This window comes from Erinaceus europaeus, chromosome 1 (assembly GCF_950295315.1).
Source record: "Erinaceus europaeus chromosome 1, mEriEur2.1, whole genome shotgun sequence".
In the NCBI taxonomy this organism is placed as follows: Eukaryota; Metazoa; Chordata; class Mammalia; order Eulipotyphla; family Erinaceidae; genus Erinaceus; species Erinaceus europaeus.
Genome location: NC_080162.1, coordinates 60,042,944 through 60,059,309, shown reverse-complemented (window position 1 = coordinate 60,059,309; position 16,366 = coordinate 60,042,944). Strand labels below are relative to the sequence as shown.

General features: G+C 35.9%; 1 protein-coding gene across 1 annotated transcript in view; it reads left to right on the top strand.

Moving 5' to 3' along the window:
• LOC132536984 (ADP-ribose glycohydrolase MACROD2-like) overlaps positions 1 to 4,807 on the top strand; it is a 495,870-nt gene extending 491,063 nt beyond the window's left edge. The window contains exon 5 of the mRNA XM_060186460.1: positions 4,560 to 4,807. Coding sequence (XP_060042443.1) covers positions 4,560 to 4,570 — 11 coding nt within the window. The 3' untranslated portion in view covers positions 4,571 to 4,807. The remainder of the gene's footprint in view (positions 1 to 4,559) is intronic.
• Positions 4,808 to 16,366: the final 11,559 nt, after the last annotated feature.

Here is a 16,366-nt window from a genome sequence, read left to right as displayed (position 1 = left end):
CATAGCACAAAGCTCAAAGTCTCATGCAAGGATTCCTGTGCAAGCCCTTGGCTCCCCGCCTGAAACGGGGTTGCTTCACAAGCAGGGAAGCTGTCCTGCAGGTGTCTATTTTACTCTCTCTCCCTCTCTAACTTACTCTCCCCTTTCAGTGTCTCTCTGTACTATCCAAAAGATTGAAAAAAAAAATGGCTGCAGTTCATTTGCAGTGCATGTGATAATTCTGGAGGAAAGAAAAAGTAATGCAAATGGTTTCCTTCTCATAATTTAATTATATGTAGAACATAAGGTAGAAATAGTCTTAATAACTAATGACACAGTGAGTTATGTTGAGGAATATAAGACATTAAGTTGACAATGTATTTTTTTTACGATTTTTATTAGTGATTTAATATTGATTTACAAAATTATGGGTCAACAAGGGTATAATTTCACCACCAGAGTTCATTCCTTCCAATGGAAACTACAGTATCACTCTCAAGGTTACATACATGGATTGACTATTACTTCTGTAACTATCTGACTATATATATATTTGCCCATTCTTCTACAGTCCTGTGCTCTCCTTCCCTTTAAGTAAATGTCCTTCATTTTTCTTCTTCTCACTCCAGGTCCTGACAGGGACTTGGGTTACACAGACCCCTGTATTAAATGTGAATACACACACACACACACACACACACACACACACACACACACACACACCTGGGTCAGATCTATAGGGTAAACAATTAATTGTATTTATATACTTTCTTCAAGTTTAGGAACTACTCTCTGTCCTAATCTAGCTTTCTAGTTCTATTTTCAATTCTGACATCTTCACAGGCAATATGATTAGTTCACTTGCATGTTATAGCCATCAAGGTTAGGCAAAAAATACTGAAGTCATGGGCCCCTTGAAGCATACCTAAAAAAGACTTCCTACCTTCTTTCTACCCCAAGGTCCCTAATCTCATCTGCTCTCTTCCTACTGTTTGGTTTCTGTTTATTCTCTTACTGCATATTCAGCCACCAAGTTGTAGATGCTACTATGATTCCATCCTGGAGCGGCCTGTCAATGCCCATGTCCAGCGGAGAAGCAATTACAGAAGCCAGACCTTCCGTCTTCTGAACCCATAAGGATCCTTGGTGTACTTTGAGAGGGATAAAAAATAGGGAACCTTCCAGTGGAGGAGATGGGATATGGAACTCTTGGTGGTAGGAATTCTATGGAATTGTACCCATTTTATCTCACAATCTTGTCAATCATTATTAAATAACTAATTAAAAAATAATTTTGATCCATATTTCCTGCAAGGAAGAAATGTTAGGGGAAGATGACCAGAAGGCTCTGACCTCAATTTCAGCAATAGATTTTTGATTATAAATATTTTAGGTATCTGTGGCACAGATTAGGAGTGATCAGTTTTTATTATTATCTATTGAAAAGATGACTAAAAGAAAAGAGAATAACTTTCTTGCATAAATTTTGAACTGGATTATAATTTCAGATATGACTTTACACTTCAATTATTTCTAAAGAGATAATTAAGAATATAATTTTATAGAGAAAATCATTGGCAGAACTCTTTTGTTTATTTTTTAATTTCTTTATTGGGGGATTAATGGTTAACAGTCAATAGACAGTAAAATACAATACTTTGCACATGCATAACATTTCCCAGTTTTCCACGTAACAATACAACCCCCACTAGGTTCTCTTCTGTCATCATGTTCCAGGATCTGAACCCCCCCCACCCCACCCCAGGGTCTTTTACTTTGGTGCAATACACCAACTCCAGTCAAAGTTCTGGCAGAACTCTTTTTTTTATGTAAACTTTTGAAACATCTTTGATGCTCAGATTCAGTTGCAAAGAAAACAAAACCAAAAATAAACCAGTAGGGCCACATCAAAGTGAAAAACTCCTGCATAGCAAAAGGAATAATGATTAAGACAGAGAGACTCCTGAAAGAGTAGGAAATTTTTACATGCATTGGACAAAGGGTAATAACCTAACTATATCAAGACCTCACCAAATTGAGCAGCAAAAAAACCAAACAACCCCATCCAAGAGTGGAGAGAGCATATGAACAGAATCTTCACCAAGAAGAAATGCAAGAGGTCCTACAGATATATGAAAAATGCTCCAAATCATTGATTGCTAGAGAAATGCAAATAAATAGATACCACTTTACACCTGTCAGAATGTCATACCTTAAAAAGGGTAGTAACAACAGGTATTGGTGAAAATGTGGAGAAAAATGAACCCATTTGTGCTGCTGGTTGGAATGCAAATTGGTCCAGCTCCTGTGGAAAACAGTCTAGAGACTTCTCAGAACACTAGAAACGGACCTATCCATTTTGATATATGGGGATCCACCAAAAGGCAACAAACACACTTATCCGAAGAGATGTATGTATAGCTGTGTGCATAGCAGCACAATTTGTAATCTTCCACTTCTTAGAAGCAACCCAGATATCCAACAACAGATGAGTGGCTAGGAAAATTGTGGCACATATATACACAATGAAATACTACTCACCTATCAATAAAGATGAACTCATCTTTTTTGATTCATCCTGGGTAAAACATGAAGGTATTATGCTAAATTAGTAAGTTAAAAAAATAGAAGGAAAAATAACAGATGTTCTAATTTATAAGTGGAACTTAAAGAACAAACCTGAAAATGATAACACAAAGCCAGTCTTCAGCCGAGCTGGACATACTGTCCCAAAACAAAATATTCTGGGGAGGGAAGGATTAGGAGGGAGTGAAAAATATCATGGGTTACTGATGTCAGCAACCATACTGAAAACTACTAACCCCCAGTAAACAAATGACAGAAAATAAATTTTATATTTATTGATTGATAAACCAGTATTTCTTGATTGGAGGATAAAAACTCAATTTATTTTTCTCATTTTAATTACATTAAACATTGCATTTTTTCCAGGATTTGCTATCCAATTCCTGCTTAAATACTAACTATATTTTAATTTTGTATAAAGTAAATAGCAACATAGTTTTTTGTTTGGTTTATTGGTCTGTTACAAAAAGCAAACTTCTCAGAGAATTCATTTCTTTGCGATTAAATAATGTCAATAATGACTGTTGATATTACCCTTGACACTGAAGGGTGTAGTAAGGCTAGATGAAAAAAAAAAAAAAGTGGAATGTTGTGCTGTTACCACTTAGCTTGGAGACTAAAGTCCTGGTAGCTCTGTGGTTGCCTGGACTAAGCATTGTCTCAGTAGCCAAGCTGAAAATGTTGGCTTACTCATTCAGAGAACATTTGGAGAATAATATTCAGAGCTGTCTTTCTATAACCCCTGGAGGCCAAAGTGGCAGGTTTTATGATAGTAGTTTGAGCTTCAGAAACTCTACTTAACTCAGAATTACCTTTTAATTTACCAAGAGTACTGAGGAAATTGAAGTAATCGATAAGGATTTAAATTTGGGATTCTGTTTCTGTTCTAAAAGGGATAAAAGTGGGAGAATCTTTACTTTTTATACACATATTTTAAATTTCCTTTTAATCCTCAAGCAACTTTCAAAAAAAAAGTACAGAATTATAATAGAAAGTGCTGTGTTCTGTCCTTGAAATGATCTTTAGAAAAAGAATAATTGAAATTTCAGGACTTAAACAACAAGTTTGGCCAGAAAAAAATAGGATTTTAATTTTTGTTCAAATTAAACTCCAATGTGTTCTTTTAATATCTTTTTAATTTTTCTTTCCCTCTTTTTTAATCATTGTGGCTTTTCAGCACTCTGATTCAATTAATGAGATAAAGGACTGAAAAAGGAGTGAGGAAAAGATACCACAATACCTAACTTCTTCTAATGTAGCATATGACAAAACAAGCACCATATATAGGTGAACTATTTTTCTCTATATTGTAAAAAATACTTTGGGAAATTATTCATAGGAACAAACAGGCATTTTTAAAAATATTTATTTATTCATTTTCCCTTTTTGTTGCCCTTGTTGTTTTATTGTTGTAGTTATTATTGTTGTTTTTGATGTCGTTGTTGGATAGGACAGAGAGAAATGGAGAGAGGAGGGGAAGACAGAGAGAGGGAAAGATAGATACCTGGAGACCTGCTTCACCGCTTATGAAGTGACTCCCCTTCAGGTGGGGAGCTGGGGGCTCGAACCAGGATCCTTATGCGGATCCTTGCGCTTTGTGCCACGTGCACTTACAAACAGGCATTTTATTATTCTTGGTTTTCTGTAATGCAGAATTGGGATTCTTATCCTTATAAATTATAAATTATGGGAATATCAAAGTAACTTTTGGTGACCTTGAGGTATGTAAACTGTAGTACTACTACTTTGTATCAGTGAAAAATCATAGGGTCAAATACACATTTACTTAGTATATTTTATGAGTCAAATACTATGAAAGTTATTTTATATACATTCATTTAAGGCTTTTGAAAAATTAACAGCTTTAGAAGTTCACATATTATAGTTAGAGAACCTGACTTTCTGGGATGGAAATAATTTGACCATTGAAAGTGAAATTCTACAGTAGGCTTATTGCACCGGCCTCTCAAACTATAGCTTTTTTGTTCCCACAGGTACTACATGATCCCAGCATTCCATCATGGATCAGGTCTGGGAAATGACCTGGATACCTTTTGTTATATCCACAAGATTATGACTACATCATGCACGAGCTTGCAACATGACTGCAAAGGTCCAAATAAAAGCTCTATGTGCTTCATATCCCTTTATTAGAATATTCTTCTCTTGTATGGTTTTCCAGTGAGTATGTGATGAGTTGAGGCTGTGGGTGGAAGCTGCTGCAATTAGTTTTGCCTCAGGTAGAATGCTGACTTCAGTTTTAATGAGATTAAAATCTTCTACTCAGCTGTTGCTTAAAATATTCTGTTGTGTTCTCATCCAACTGTTTTTACCTAATTAAAGTGACTTAACCATATAATTATTTTCAAATGTTTACAATCACTTTTAGATAAATATAAATGAATGTTTGCCTGCATCTAAGTAACAAAAGAGATAATTTTGTACCTTCACCCAAATAGTCTAACCTGACTAAGCTATTACTGGAGTAACTATCAGTGTATCTGCCAGTGATGTTGAAAATGCCACGATGAAAATTTTATTTTATGATGTGTTAAAGCATTTTGTTTATTTTATGCAAGGGAGAGAGACAGAGAGATAGCAGAATACTATTCCATGTTATATAGTGCTAAGAATTGAGATTGGGGCCTTATTCTTGTCAGAGTTCCACCTGATAAATAACTTCCTCAGTCTTATATTAGATATTTAAGTTTCTCTCTTACTTTTTAATATTTTTATTTGATATTGGATAGAGACAGAGAGAAATTGAGAGGGGAGAGGGAGATAGACAGGGACACCTGCAGCACTCCTTCACCACTGATGAAGCTATCTCACTGTAGGTAAGGACCAGGGGCTTGAATCCATGGGCTTGTGCACTATAATGTGCGTGCTTAACCAAGTGTGCCATCATCTGGTCCCATCCAGCTCCTCTTTCATAGAGTAGCCTTATTCTTTTTAGTTCTACCTCCTTGCAATTAGAAATTCCTAGATATAACACAATAAAAAAAAGCCCTACAAATCTTTAAATGATTAAAATAAGAAGGTAGTTTGCCTAGGGACTTGAGGCTCTTGAGGAACTATGGAACAATAAATTCTTTAAATTTCCTTATTGCTTCTCAGATATCTTAGATAGGGTGCTGCAGAAGTAGCAGGTATAATGCCATTATGGTCATAGACAAAAAAAGCAAAACAGACAACAACAAAAACTTCAGAAAAAGACCTTTTTCCCTTAGTCAAAAGACCAAAACCAGGAGAGTTTAATAGTAGAGAGAAAATGGCACTGTCTGTTCAAATCATCAGAAACACCCGAAGTTCAGCCCTTTTTGGTTTCTATGATGATAAGAAGAAAATTGACTCTCTTCCTTCTGTCATCATCAAATTTTGATATTATTAGACTGTAATAAATTATGCATTCATACTACAAATAGCAGTAGAAAAACTATATAAATTGACATACTAAAAAACTGTAAATAGGGAGACGGGCGGTAGCATAGCGGGTTAAGCGCATGTGGCCCAAAGGCGGAAGGATCCGGTTGGAGCCTTTGGCTCACCACCTGCAGGGGAGTCGCTTCACAGATGGTGAAGTAGGTCTGTAGGTGTCTATCTTTCTCTCCCCTGCTCTGTATTCCCCTCTCTCTCCATTTCTCTCTCTCCTATCCAGCAACAATGACATCAGCAACAACAACAATAATAACTACAACAATAAAACAACAAGGGCAACAAAAGGGAATAAATAAATACAAAAAAAATTAGAAAAACAACACTTGTAAATAACTCAAGAAAAAAAAAACCTTCAAAATAGTTAAATAACCTAAAGGAAAGTAAGAAAAGATTAACAGAGGAAATGTGAAGTGATGGGCTTAAGTCTTGATATGCCATTAAATTGCTTTAAATCTAAGTGTTTATGAAGTGTTTTCAATCTCATATTTTGTGTCAAAGATAGTGATGAAGACAGTGCACTGGCATAGAAATAAACAAAAATCACATGTGATCCGAAAAGCAAGAAAAGAAAGCCTACCTTGGACTCCACCAAAATTTAAAACGCAACAACATTAAGAAAGTCACAAGATTAAGAAAATGAAAACCAACACAGAGAATGGGAGAAAATACTTAACAACTCTATTCTAGTAAGGAACTTGGACACAAATATACAAAGTACTCTTACAATTCAATAATAAAAAGACAAGGCAATTTTATAATGAATGTTCTGAAATATATATTTCCCCACTGAAATTATACATATGGCTAACACCTATATGAAAATCTGTTGAACATTATTAATCATTAGAGAAGTGTATTTCAAAAGCAAAATAAGTTACTGCTTCTCACCTACTACCATAGAAATCTATTAAAAAGATAAATTTATGAAGTGTTGATCAGGATAAGGATAAACTGAATCCTTGATACTTTGCTGGTAGGAATTTAAGACACTATGGTCATTTTGGAACTGGTAAGGTAGGTCACCAATTTGCTCAATATGAAAAAACTGATATAGTCGTTCTGTGCTGAGGTATATACCTACAAAATACGACAAGACCTCTTCACACAACAATTTGTTCATACATTTTCTTTTTTAAAATTAAAATATTTATTCCCTTTTGTTGTCCTTGCTTTATTGTTGTAATTATTATTGTTGTCATCATTGTTGGATAGGGCAGAGAGAAATGGAGAAAGGAGGGAACCACAGAGGGGGAGAGAAATAGAGACACCTGGAGACCTGCTTTACCACTTGTGAAATGGCCCCCCTGCAGGTGGGGAACTGGGGGCTTGAACCGTGATCTTTACGCCAGTCCTTGAGCTTTGCGCCATGTGCGCTTAACCCACTGTGCTACTGCCTAACTCCCCATACATTTTCATAGTATCATTATTCATGACAACCCTCAAATGGAAATTATCCAAATGTTTATTAACTGATCAGTGAGTAACAAAGTGTATTATAAAATATAATGTAATACTATTGACACATGCTCTAATATTAATGGAGTTTGAAAGCTACACACTGAGTGAACATAGCTGGTTATAAAAGTCTAGATAGATATATAATTTCATCTATATGAAATGCTTAGAATAGGAAAATCTGTAGAAACAGGAAGAGGTTTACTGATTTCCTAGTGCTGGGGGATGGGATGGATAAATGGGGAATGATACTAATTGTTACAATTTCTTTAGGGGATGGTTTAAATATTCAAAAGTTGAATGTGGTAATGATTGAATGAGTAAAAGGATATATGACCAACCTCAACTTGTGTATTGCTTAGTTTGTATGAGCAGATGTATTATGTGTGAAACAGCAAAGCTGCTAATAATGTAAATGATCTAAATGCAGTATTTGAATGATGTTTTTTGGAATCGACTGGAGCGATAACTCAGTGAGTAGCTCTTGTACTTTGCCATGTGTCCTGCTCCTTTTTGAGCACCAGCAGCACATGGGAATGAGTAGCAAAATTGAATGTTCTAGTGTTTGTTTTCTCTCTCAAAAAAAAAAAATCCCAGAAATTGTCAAATCATGTTTGTTTGAGGCCCTAGCTCTGCAATTTTTTAAACTGATACTTTGTGTTCAGATAGCTCACCTGGACAGTGTGCCTACTTTTCATGTGCATGACCCAGAATTGAATCTGACCCTGGCTACTCTGGAGGAAACTTTGGTGCCATGATAGTTTTCACTCTTTCCCTCTGTCTCTGTCTCTTTCTATCTAAAAAAGTCAGCTTGGTGCAGCAGAACTCTGGACAACAACAACCAAATACAGACATTGTGACAAATAGGATTTAAAATCATGATCCAATAATATGCTATAAGAAGTTCACTTCAAATACAAAATAAGTTGGTTGAAAGTAGAAGGAATAAGAAAATATATGCCATGTAAACATTCATTTTTTAAAAAAGCAGTTGTTATACTGGTATTAGATAAAGTGAACTTCAAAGTAAAGAATATTCTTAGAGACAGACATCAATTGTAAAAAGATCAACCCATGCAGGAAGACCAAGTGACTATGAAGTTAAACTCATTAAATGATAGAGTCTAAAAAATACATGAAGCAAATTAAATAGTACATGCCTCAGTTCTTTGTTCTTTAGATTATGCTGAATGGCTAAACCTGGTCTTTTTTTAAATTCTACTGTAAGTGAATTTTTTTTTTTACACCAGGCTTAAGTTTAGCTTTTAAAAGAGATTCCTTTATTGTTTTATTCTCAAGTTATGGTATTATATTATGTTTAAAGTTGGCTAGTACGTCAGATTATAATATATAGGCAAACTCTATATGATTCTTTAATCAAATAATTTAGGATGACACATTTTCAAGTCTCTTATGACACAGAGACAAACACAGCTACAAAGAAGCAGGGACTCAATTTAATAATATAAGTATGACCTGATAGTATTCTTGATTTAATTCCATATATCTGTTCTAAAGCAGCATTTTAAATGAATTTACATGATTGAGAAAGACAGTATGAATATTAGACATATAGGTAAATTCAGTATATTTGGGAATAATAAATGGTGATATATATCAATGGAAGTTTAATCACCTACTATTTTCCTTAACCTTTTCTTTTTCACTTTTATATGATAAGGTAGAGAGAAATTGAAAGGAAAAGAGGGGTTGGAAACAGTGAGATAAAAAGACACCCACAGCACTACTCCACTATGTTTTTCATTTGCTTTGTTTTTTTATGGGATGGGGGGTAGGTTTACAGTATAGGCTTTAACATATACATAACCTCTCATCTCTTCTTGACTGGTGTCTAGGATACAAAACAGGACCCCAATGTCCCTTTATCCTGTCTCTTTTTGTCCTTCTCCTGAGTCCATTTCTTTGGTGCAATACATCACACCCAGTCCAAGTTTTACCTTATGGTTCCTCTACTGTTCATTGTTCTTAAGTTTCACCTATAATTAAGATCATTTGGTATTGGTCTTAATCTTTCTGCCTTGTCTCACTGAACGTGATGCCGTCAAGTTCTGACCACAATAATGCAAAGGAAAGTACTCCATCTTTTTAAACACTTGCCTAGTATTGCACTGTATGCATGTACCACAACTTCCTTAGCCATTCATACCTGCCATTGGACAATGGGATGGCTTTCAACTATGGGCTATTATAAAACTGTGCTGCTATGAATATTGTTGATCATAAGTCTTTTCAGATAGGTGTTTTTGTTTTCTTTTAGTAAACCCCTAGGAGAGGGGTTTCTGGGCAATAAGGTAGGTCCATGTATAGCATCTATATTACATATGCTATCCTCTATACTTGATTTATCAGTTTCATGCATCATCACTTAACCTTATTCTATGGAATTAGATCATCAGTACAATTTTGTTCTTTTCATAATTTTGTTGACATGTTGGATCTCTTCTTTGAAGAAGAAGATTCTGCCTATATTCCTGCCCCATTCATATTTTCAATTTTTGATTTACATTATTATTTATAAGATTTTCAAATCTTGCACTATTTGTATATTTCCTAGCAGTAATTTTCAAAACTTTTTCTTAACTTATATATGCAAAAGGTTTTAGGGCTGACCTCCAAATCTTTTATAGTGAATTTTCTAGCTTGACTACAGTAATTTCTAAGATATGAATCATGCATAATTTGTAATTCACTCTGGGAGTTACCAAGAATCTCAAAGGTTTTACTTTTCTCATCAAATGAAGACAGTAATGGTTGCTACGATTTCCTTTCTTTCTTTCTTTTTTTTTCCTCCTCCAGGGTTATAGCTGGGCTCGGTGCCTGCACCATGAATCCACCGCTCCTGGAGGCCATTTTTTCCCTCCTTTTGTTGCTGTTGTTGTAGCTTCGTTGTGGTTATTATTATTGCCCTTGTTGACGCAATTCGTTGTTGGATAGGACAGAGAGAAATGGAGAGAGGAGGGGAAGACAGAGAAGGGGAGAGAAAGATAGACACCTGCAGACCTGCTTCACCGCCTGTGAAGCGACTCCCCTACAGGTGGGGAGCCGGGGGCTCGAACCGGGATCCTTACGCCGGTCCCTGCGCTTTGCGCCACATGCGCTTAACCCACTGCACCACCGCCCGACCCCCGATTTCCTTTCTTGTAGGGTTCTCCCTGACAGGTAGTTGCGAGGGAGATTTGGACCAGCTGGACCCCCTTTTGGGGCTGAGCGGGAGGGAGAGTGTTGACGACTTGAGAAAAGAAAAGACACCAAGTCGGGAGAGTTCTGTTAAGGCAGTGACTCGCTTTATTGAGGAAAAGGCCATTCTTTCTGGGGGGGTGGGGGCGGGGATGGAAAGATAGGGTGAGATGACATTAGAGGTGGTGTGAGGTGGTGTCACCTTCGTGGGGCCTATGCTCTTTACACATCATCAGTTGGAGGGCAGAGGTGAATTCAGGCACAGCTCACAGGAAGTGCTTGTCACTGAGGAAGTTAGTGACCCTCAGTGAAAACTCCAGTCAGGCTTAGGGAGTGTCTGCTGGGCCTAGATCCAGGCCCAGCAGGTCCCAACACTTTCTCTGCTGCTCCAGTATCAAACGGGGCTCAGGGGTCCATCTAAACCTGCAGTTTGGATTTTTTTTCCTTCCCTTGATCTATTCACACTTCTTTTTGTTTTGACCTCATGAATGTGAAAATGTTTTAATAGCATACCTATTAACATATATAAGTATTCTAACTTCACTGTTTAGTTCTTAACAGTTAATATTCTCTCTGTGCTTTGTGACCAACCATAGATTTCCTTGTAAGTGGTGACAAATTCTCATCATTTGCTTTAAAGACTCATCTCTACACATTTTTGAAAAGCAAGATTGTTAGGATTTCTTTCTTTCTTTCTTTCTTTCTTTCTTTCTTTTTTTTTTTGCCTATAGGGTTATCGCTGGGGCTAGGTCCCTGCACTATGAATCCACTGCTCCTGGAGATGATTTTTCCATTCTGTTGCCCTTGTTGTTGTTATTATTATTGTTGTTTGCTGTTGTTGTTGTTGGATAGGACAGAGAGAAATTGAGAGGGGAAGACATAGAGGGGGACAGCAAGTTAAACACCTGCAGATCTATCTGCTTCACCGCTTGTGAAGCGACCCCCCCTCCCTCCGCAGGTGGGGAGCCTAGGGCTCAAATCTGGATCATTATGTCTGTCCTTGCATTTCATGCCATGTGTGTTTAATCTGCTGTGCCATCCCCTTTAGGATTTCTTAAAGGTAACTTTTGGCATATTGCACTCAGAGGGTGAGTTTTATGGAGATACAAGACAAAAAGAATTCTTTTCTTTTTTTTTAAATAAATCTTTTTTAGAAATTTTTTGTTATCTTTCTTTACTTATTGGATAGAGACAATGAGAAATTGAGAGGGAAGGGGGAGATAGAGAGGGAGAGAGACAGAGAGACACCTGCAGCACTGCTTCACCACTCATGAAGCTTTCCCCCATGCAGGTGGGGACTGGGGACTCAAACCTGGGTCCTTGTGTATTGTAATATGTGCAATCAACCAGGTGCACCACCACCTGGCCCCAAGAATTATTTTCTTATCATACTTTGTTTCTTATAATGGGTAGGTGTACTTAATGTATATACATATACAATCATACTTTAATACATAGGAGTAGAAAATTAGATGAAAAAATTGACCTCCAGGTTAGTTATTCAGATGCAGGCGCCATTCTGTTCCTGCCTGTTTTAGTAATTAGGTGCCTGATGTAGGAAGACCAGACTGTCACAGTGTTCAGAAGAATAACAATGTAAAATAGGAAAAATTTAACATCATAATATATTCTCTCAAGAATTGTCATTCAGCTTTATTGTTGAAATAGTAATATGCTTTATATCTGAATATCACAAACTACATTTTTAAATTAATTAATTTATTTATAAAAAGGAAACATTGACAGAACCATAGGCTAAGAGGGGTACAACTCCACACATGAAGAAATTTACTTACACATACTGTAACTTTTTTTTTTGCATCTGAAATGTGTGGCAGAGGGCGTTATGTGGCCTATTCTGAGCTACCTACAGTATGGCCAGTGCTAATTAACTTCTGGTGAATGCTGACTCTTGCATGAACACAAATAAATAGCCATAGGGCCATTTATTTCTTATGTTTATATTAAAAAGCTAATAAATCATATTGAATCTTAATTTAGACTTTACCTTTAATTCTCTCTTGTGAATAAACATTAGATTTTGACCTTGTTAACCTACAGGTAACCTTATAAATTATTTCCGTGCAATACAGATTTGATTTATTTTCATTCATCTGAAATACCAAGAACTTTAACAGATGGACTGTCAGATTCAAATGAAGTTTTATTACTTTATGGTAATATGCTATAATTAAGATATTGTCTAGATAAATTAACACCTAGACCTTTGGAGACTTAAAGTGTGGCATCTAGATTGAGATATATGGTGAATTTGAAACACTACCAAGAAGCAGCTCTGGTTTTTGTTATTATGTATATGTAAATTACAAGTCATTTTTTTAGTCTGAGGTGATATTATTTAAAAATAATTTTATTTTCAGATTTGTACTACTTTAATAGAAAACTATCATTTTTATAATCCTAATATCCTATGCCTTTTAAAATTTTTATTTACTCTTTGTTATTTAAATCTAGTAATCTATTGTTCAATCTTCAAAATCACTGATTCTTTCCTGTGTCTCATTCGTTCATTAGATTTGAACCCATTGTTCAGATTTTTAGTTATTTTTCAGTCATAATTCAACTGTGTATCAATTTTTCTTTTAAGATTTACTTATTTACTTTTATTAGCAAAGCACTACTCAGCATTGGCATATGGCAGTTTCTGGGCTTGCACCTGGAGACCCTGGACCTCCAGTATATACGCCCTGTGCACTAATGCTGCGGTATCTTCTGACCATGTGTATCTTATTAAACCTTCTAATTGTGACTGGGCTCCTAATTCTGCTCTGACAAAGAAAAGGAGAGGCTGACTCATTACTGTCAAGTATAAACATTAAGTTTAGTTTCCCTTATTAACTTGTTTCTCCTGGTGAACAGACTTCTGCTATACTGTTGCAATGTGGAAGCTGGAGTTCTGGTAAAGGTACGCCACATTTCTGAACTGATTGGTTGTTGTACACAATTTTGTCCTCTTTGGATGTAGTTGTTTTAGTTTTGTTTGCTAGTTTTCAGTAGTGTTTTTGAGTGACCAAACGCTTAATATTTAATTGAGATATAGAAGGCGAGGAGTAAACTCAGGGAATATAACAAAGACTCCATCATTATTGAGTCTTAAAGTCTTTATTTGGTTTGCCATTTTTAAAAAAATCTTTCTGAATTTGTTTTCAATTTTCAGTTGTCCTGTATTTGTTTCATACTTAACATCTATATATATTTTTATTAAATATTTATTTTATTTATTTATTCCCTTTTGTTGCCCTTGTTATTTTATTGTTGTAGTTATTATTGTTGTTGTTGTTGGATAGGACAGAGAGAAATGGAGAGAGGAGGGGAAGACAGAGAGGAGGAGAGAAAGATAGACACCTGCAGACCTGCTTCACCGCCTGTGAAGCAACTCCCCTGCAGGTGGGGAGCCGGGGTTCGAACCGGGATCCTTATGCCGGTCCTTGTGCTTTTCACCACCTGCGCTTAACCCGCTGGGCTACAGCCCAACTCCCAACATCTATATTTTTAAACATATTTTTAGCATGAGAAAATTTTATAAAGTTCATTTCACCATAACTGAAAACAAGTTTTATAAAATTAACTTTGTATCATTTAGCAATTGTTCTCTCAAACACTTGATCCAAGAAAATGAGGCCTCATAATTTCACAGAATCCTGCGATGAAATTTCCAAGCAGCTTTATTTTCAATAGCCAAAGGCCAGAAAGCCAAATGCCCTTCACTGAGTGGATAAACAAACTGTGGCATATCCATACAAAGAAATAGGCTCAAAGGCACATACAGTTACCTGCTGCAACTGAGTAGCATTATGCTGGGGGAAGAAAAGCCATTTTTAGTACTTGAATTCTGTACAATTTTATTTGTCTGAAATTCTCAATTAAAAATAAATCAACTCAAGAAGATTTCACTAGTTCCCAGGAGTTAGGATTGGCAGAAAGATTGTGTGTGTGTGTGTGTGTGTGTGTGTGTGTGTGTGTGTGTTAGAATAATTTTATAGTTAGATTGTGGTATTAGCTACTCAAATTTATACTTTATGTGAAATTTCACAGCCTAAAAATGTATGCATGTAAAAACTAGTGAGTTGTAAGTAAGATTTGTATCTGGGTAAATCATGTTAAACCAGTGTCAACTTACTATTTTATAAATGTTCTATGATAATGTTAATTATGCTTATCTTCACTGGGAAAAACTAAGGAAATAGTAAGCAAGAACTAGCTCTATGTAACCTTACAACTTCTGTTAAATCTTTTTTAAAAGTTTTTTTTTTTTTACTATTATCTTTATTTACTTATTGGATAGAGACAGCCAGGAATCGAGAAGAAGGGGAAAGCAGAGAGGGGGAGAAACAGAGAGATACCTGCAGACATGTTTTATCGCTCTCAAAGCTTTCCCCCTGCAAGTGGAGACTGGGTGCTTGAACCTGAGTCCTTGTGCATTATAACGTGTGTACTCAACCAGCTGTGTCACTACCCAGCCCCCTTCTGTTAATTATTGAACCTGAGTCCTTGCGCATTATAGTGTGTACTCAACCAGGTGTGCCACCAACCAGCCCCCCTTTTGTTAATTATTAAACTGTTTCAAAATTAAAAATTATGAAAATCATACTTTACAACAGTGATTGAAAATAGTAAATTATTAAACATTAAAAACAGATACATTGACCTATGGGTAAAATTAAATATGTAATATGCTATGTTGATTATACATTTCCCCTCCTCCCACTTTGAACCCCCTTACTTAACTCTATACCCAGCTTTCTTATATTCATTGTTAACACCTGGGTCTACCTTGTCCACATTTCTAGCTTTTACCAAATTCTTTTAACTTGACTCTCTTCTTATCCCTAAGACAAAGTGACAGCAGGCTAGTGAAGTACCTCAGTGGGAAAGCACAAAACTTGTAAGCATAATGCCCCTGATTTGATCCTTTGTACAGTGTATGTCAAAGTTTGGATGGCACTCATCTCTCACTTTTGCTCCCTCTCCTGTGAAAATAAAACAAACCAAGTAGAGCTTAAAATAGGACCTACAGTTAGAGAGGGCTTTCTCTTACTGTTAGAACCTTTGTCGCTTCTCTTAATCTTGACTTTAGCTGTGGATGTCCCCTTTCATATATTTTCCTTGTTAATGGATATAGAACCCCAAACCATACATAGGCAAAACATGTACTATAGCACTCACTGAATGAAGTATAGTTATATTAAAGTTTGCCAGACATTTGAATGGAGAGTAAAATATTTAATCTAGGTACTGTATTCGTATAGCAAATACAAATAAGTTAGAACTGAACTACATTACTACACTACTACTAATCCCTGACATTATTTATTTCCAGTTAAAACTTTTAGATTTGCACAGGTGCCCTGTCATAATAACTTTGATGCATTTGGCAAAATAGAAAAATTAAGTGGAATGGTACATAACTGATTGGAACAAATACCTGTATTTCATGTGGTAAACAAATACTTCTTTCATACATGCGAAGAGTTCCTATAATAAGATTAACAGAAAATTTACAGTCCCTCCCAAAAAACCTAATGATATGAACAAGCATACCACTGAAGAAAATATTGGAATGTCCAATGCGTATATGATGTATTCCCCTTGCATGAGATTTTAGAGAAATACAAATTCAAAAATACTGTACATGTTTTACATAGCTAAAGGGGTCTAGTTTAGACTAGAAACTGAGAAGTCTTTCTGC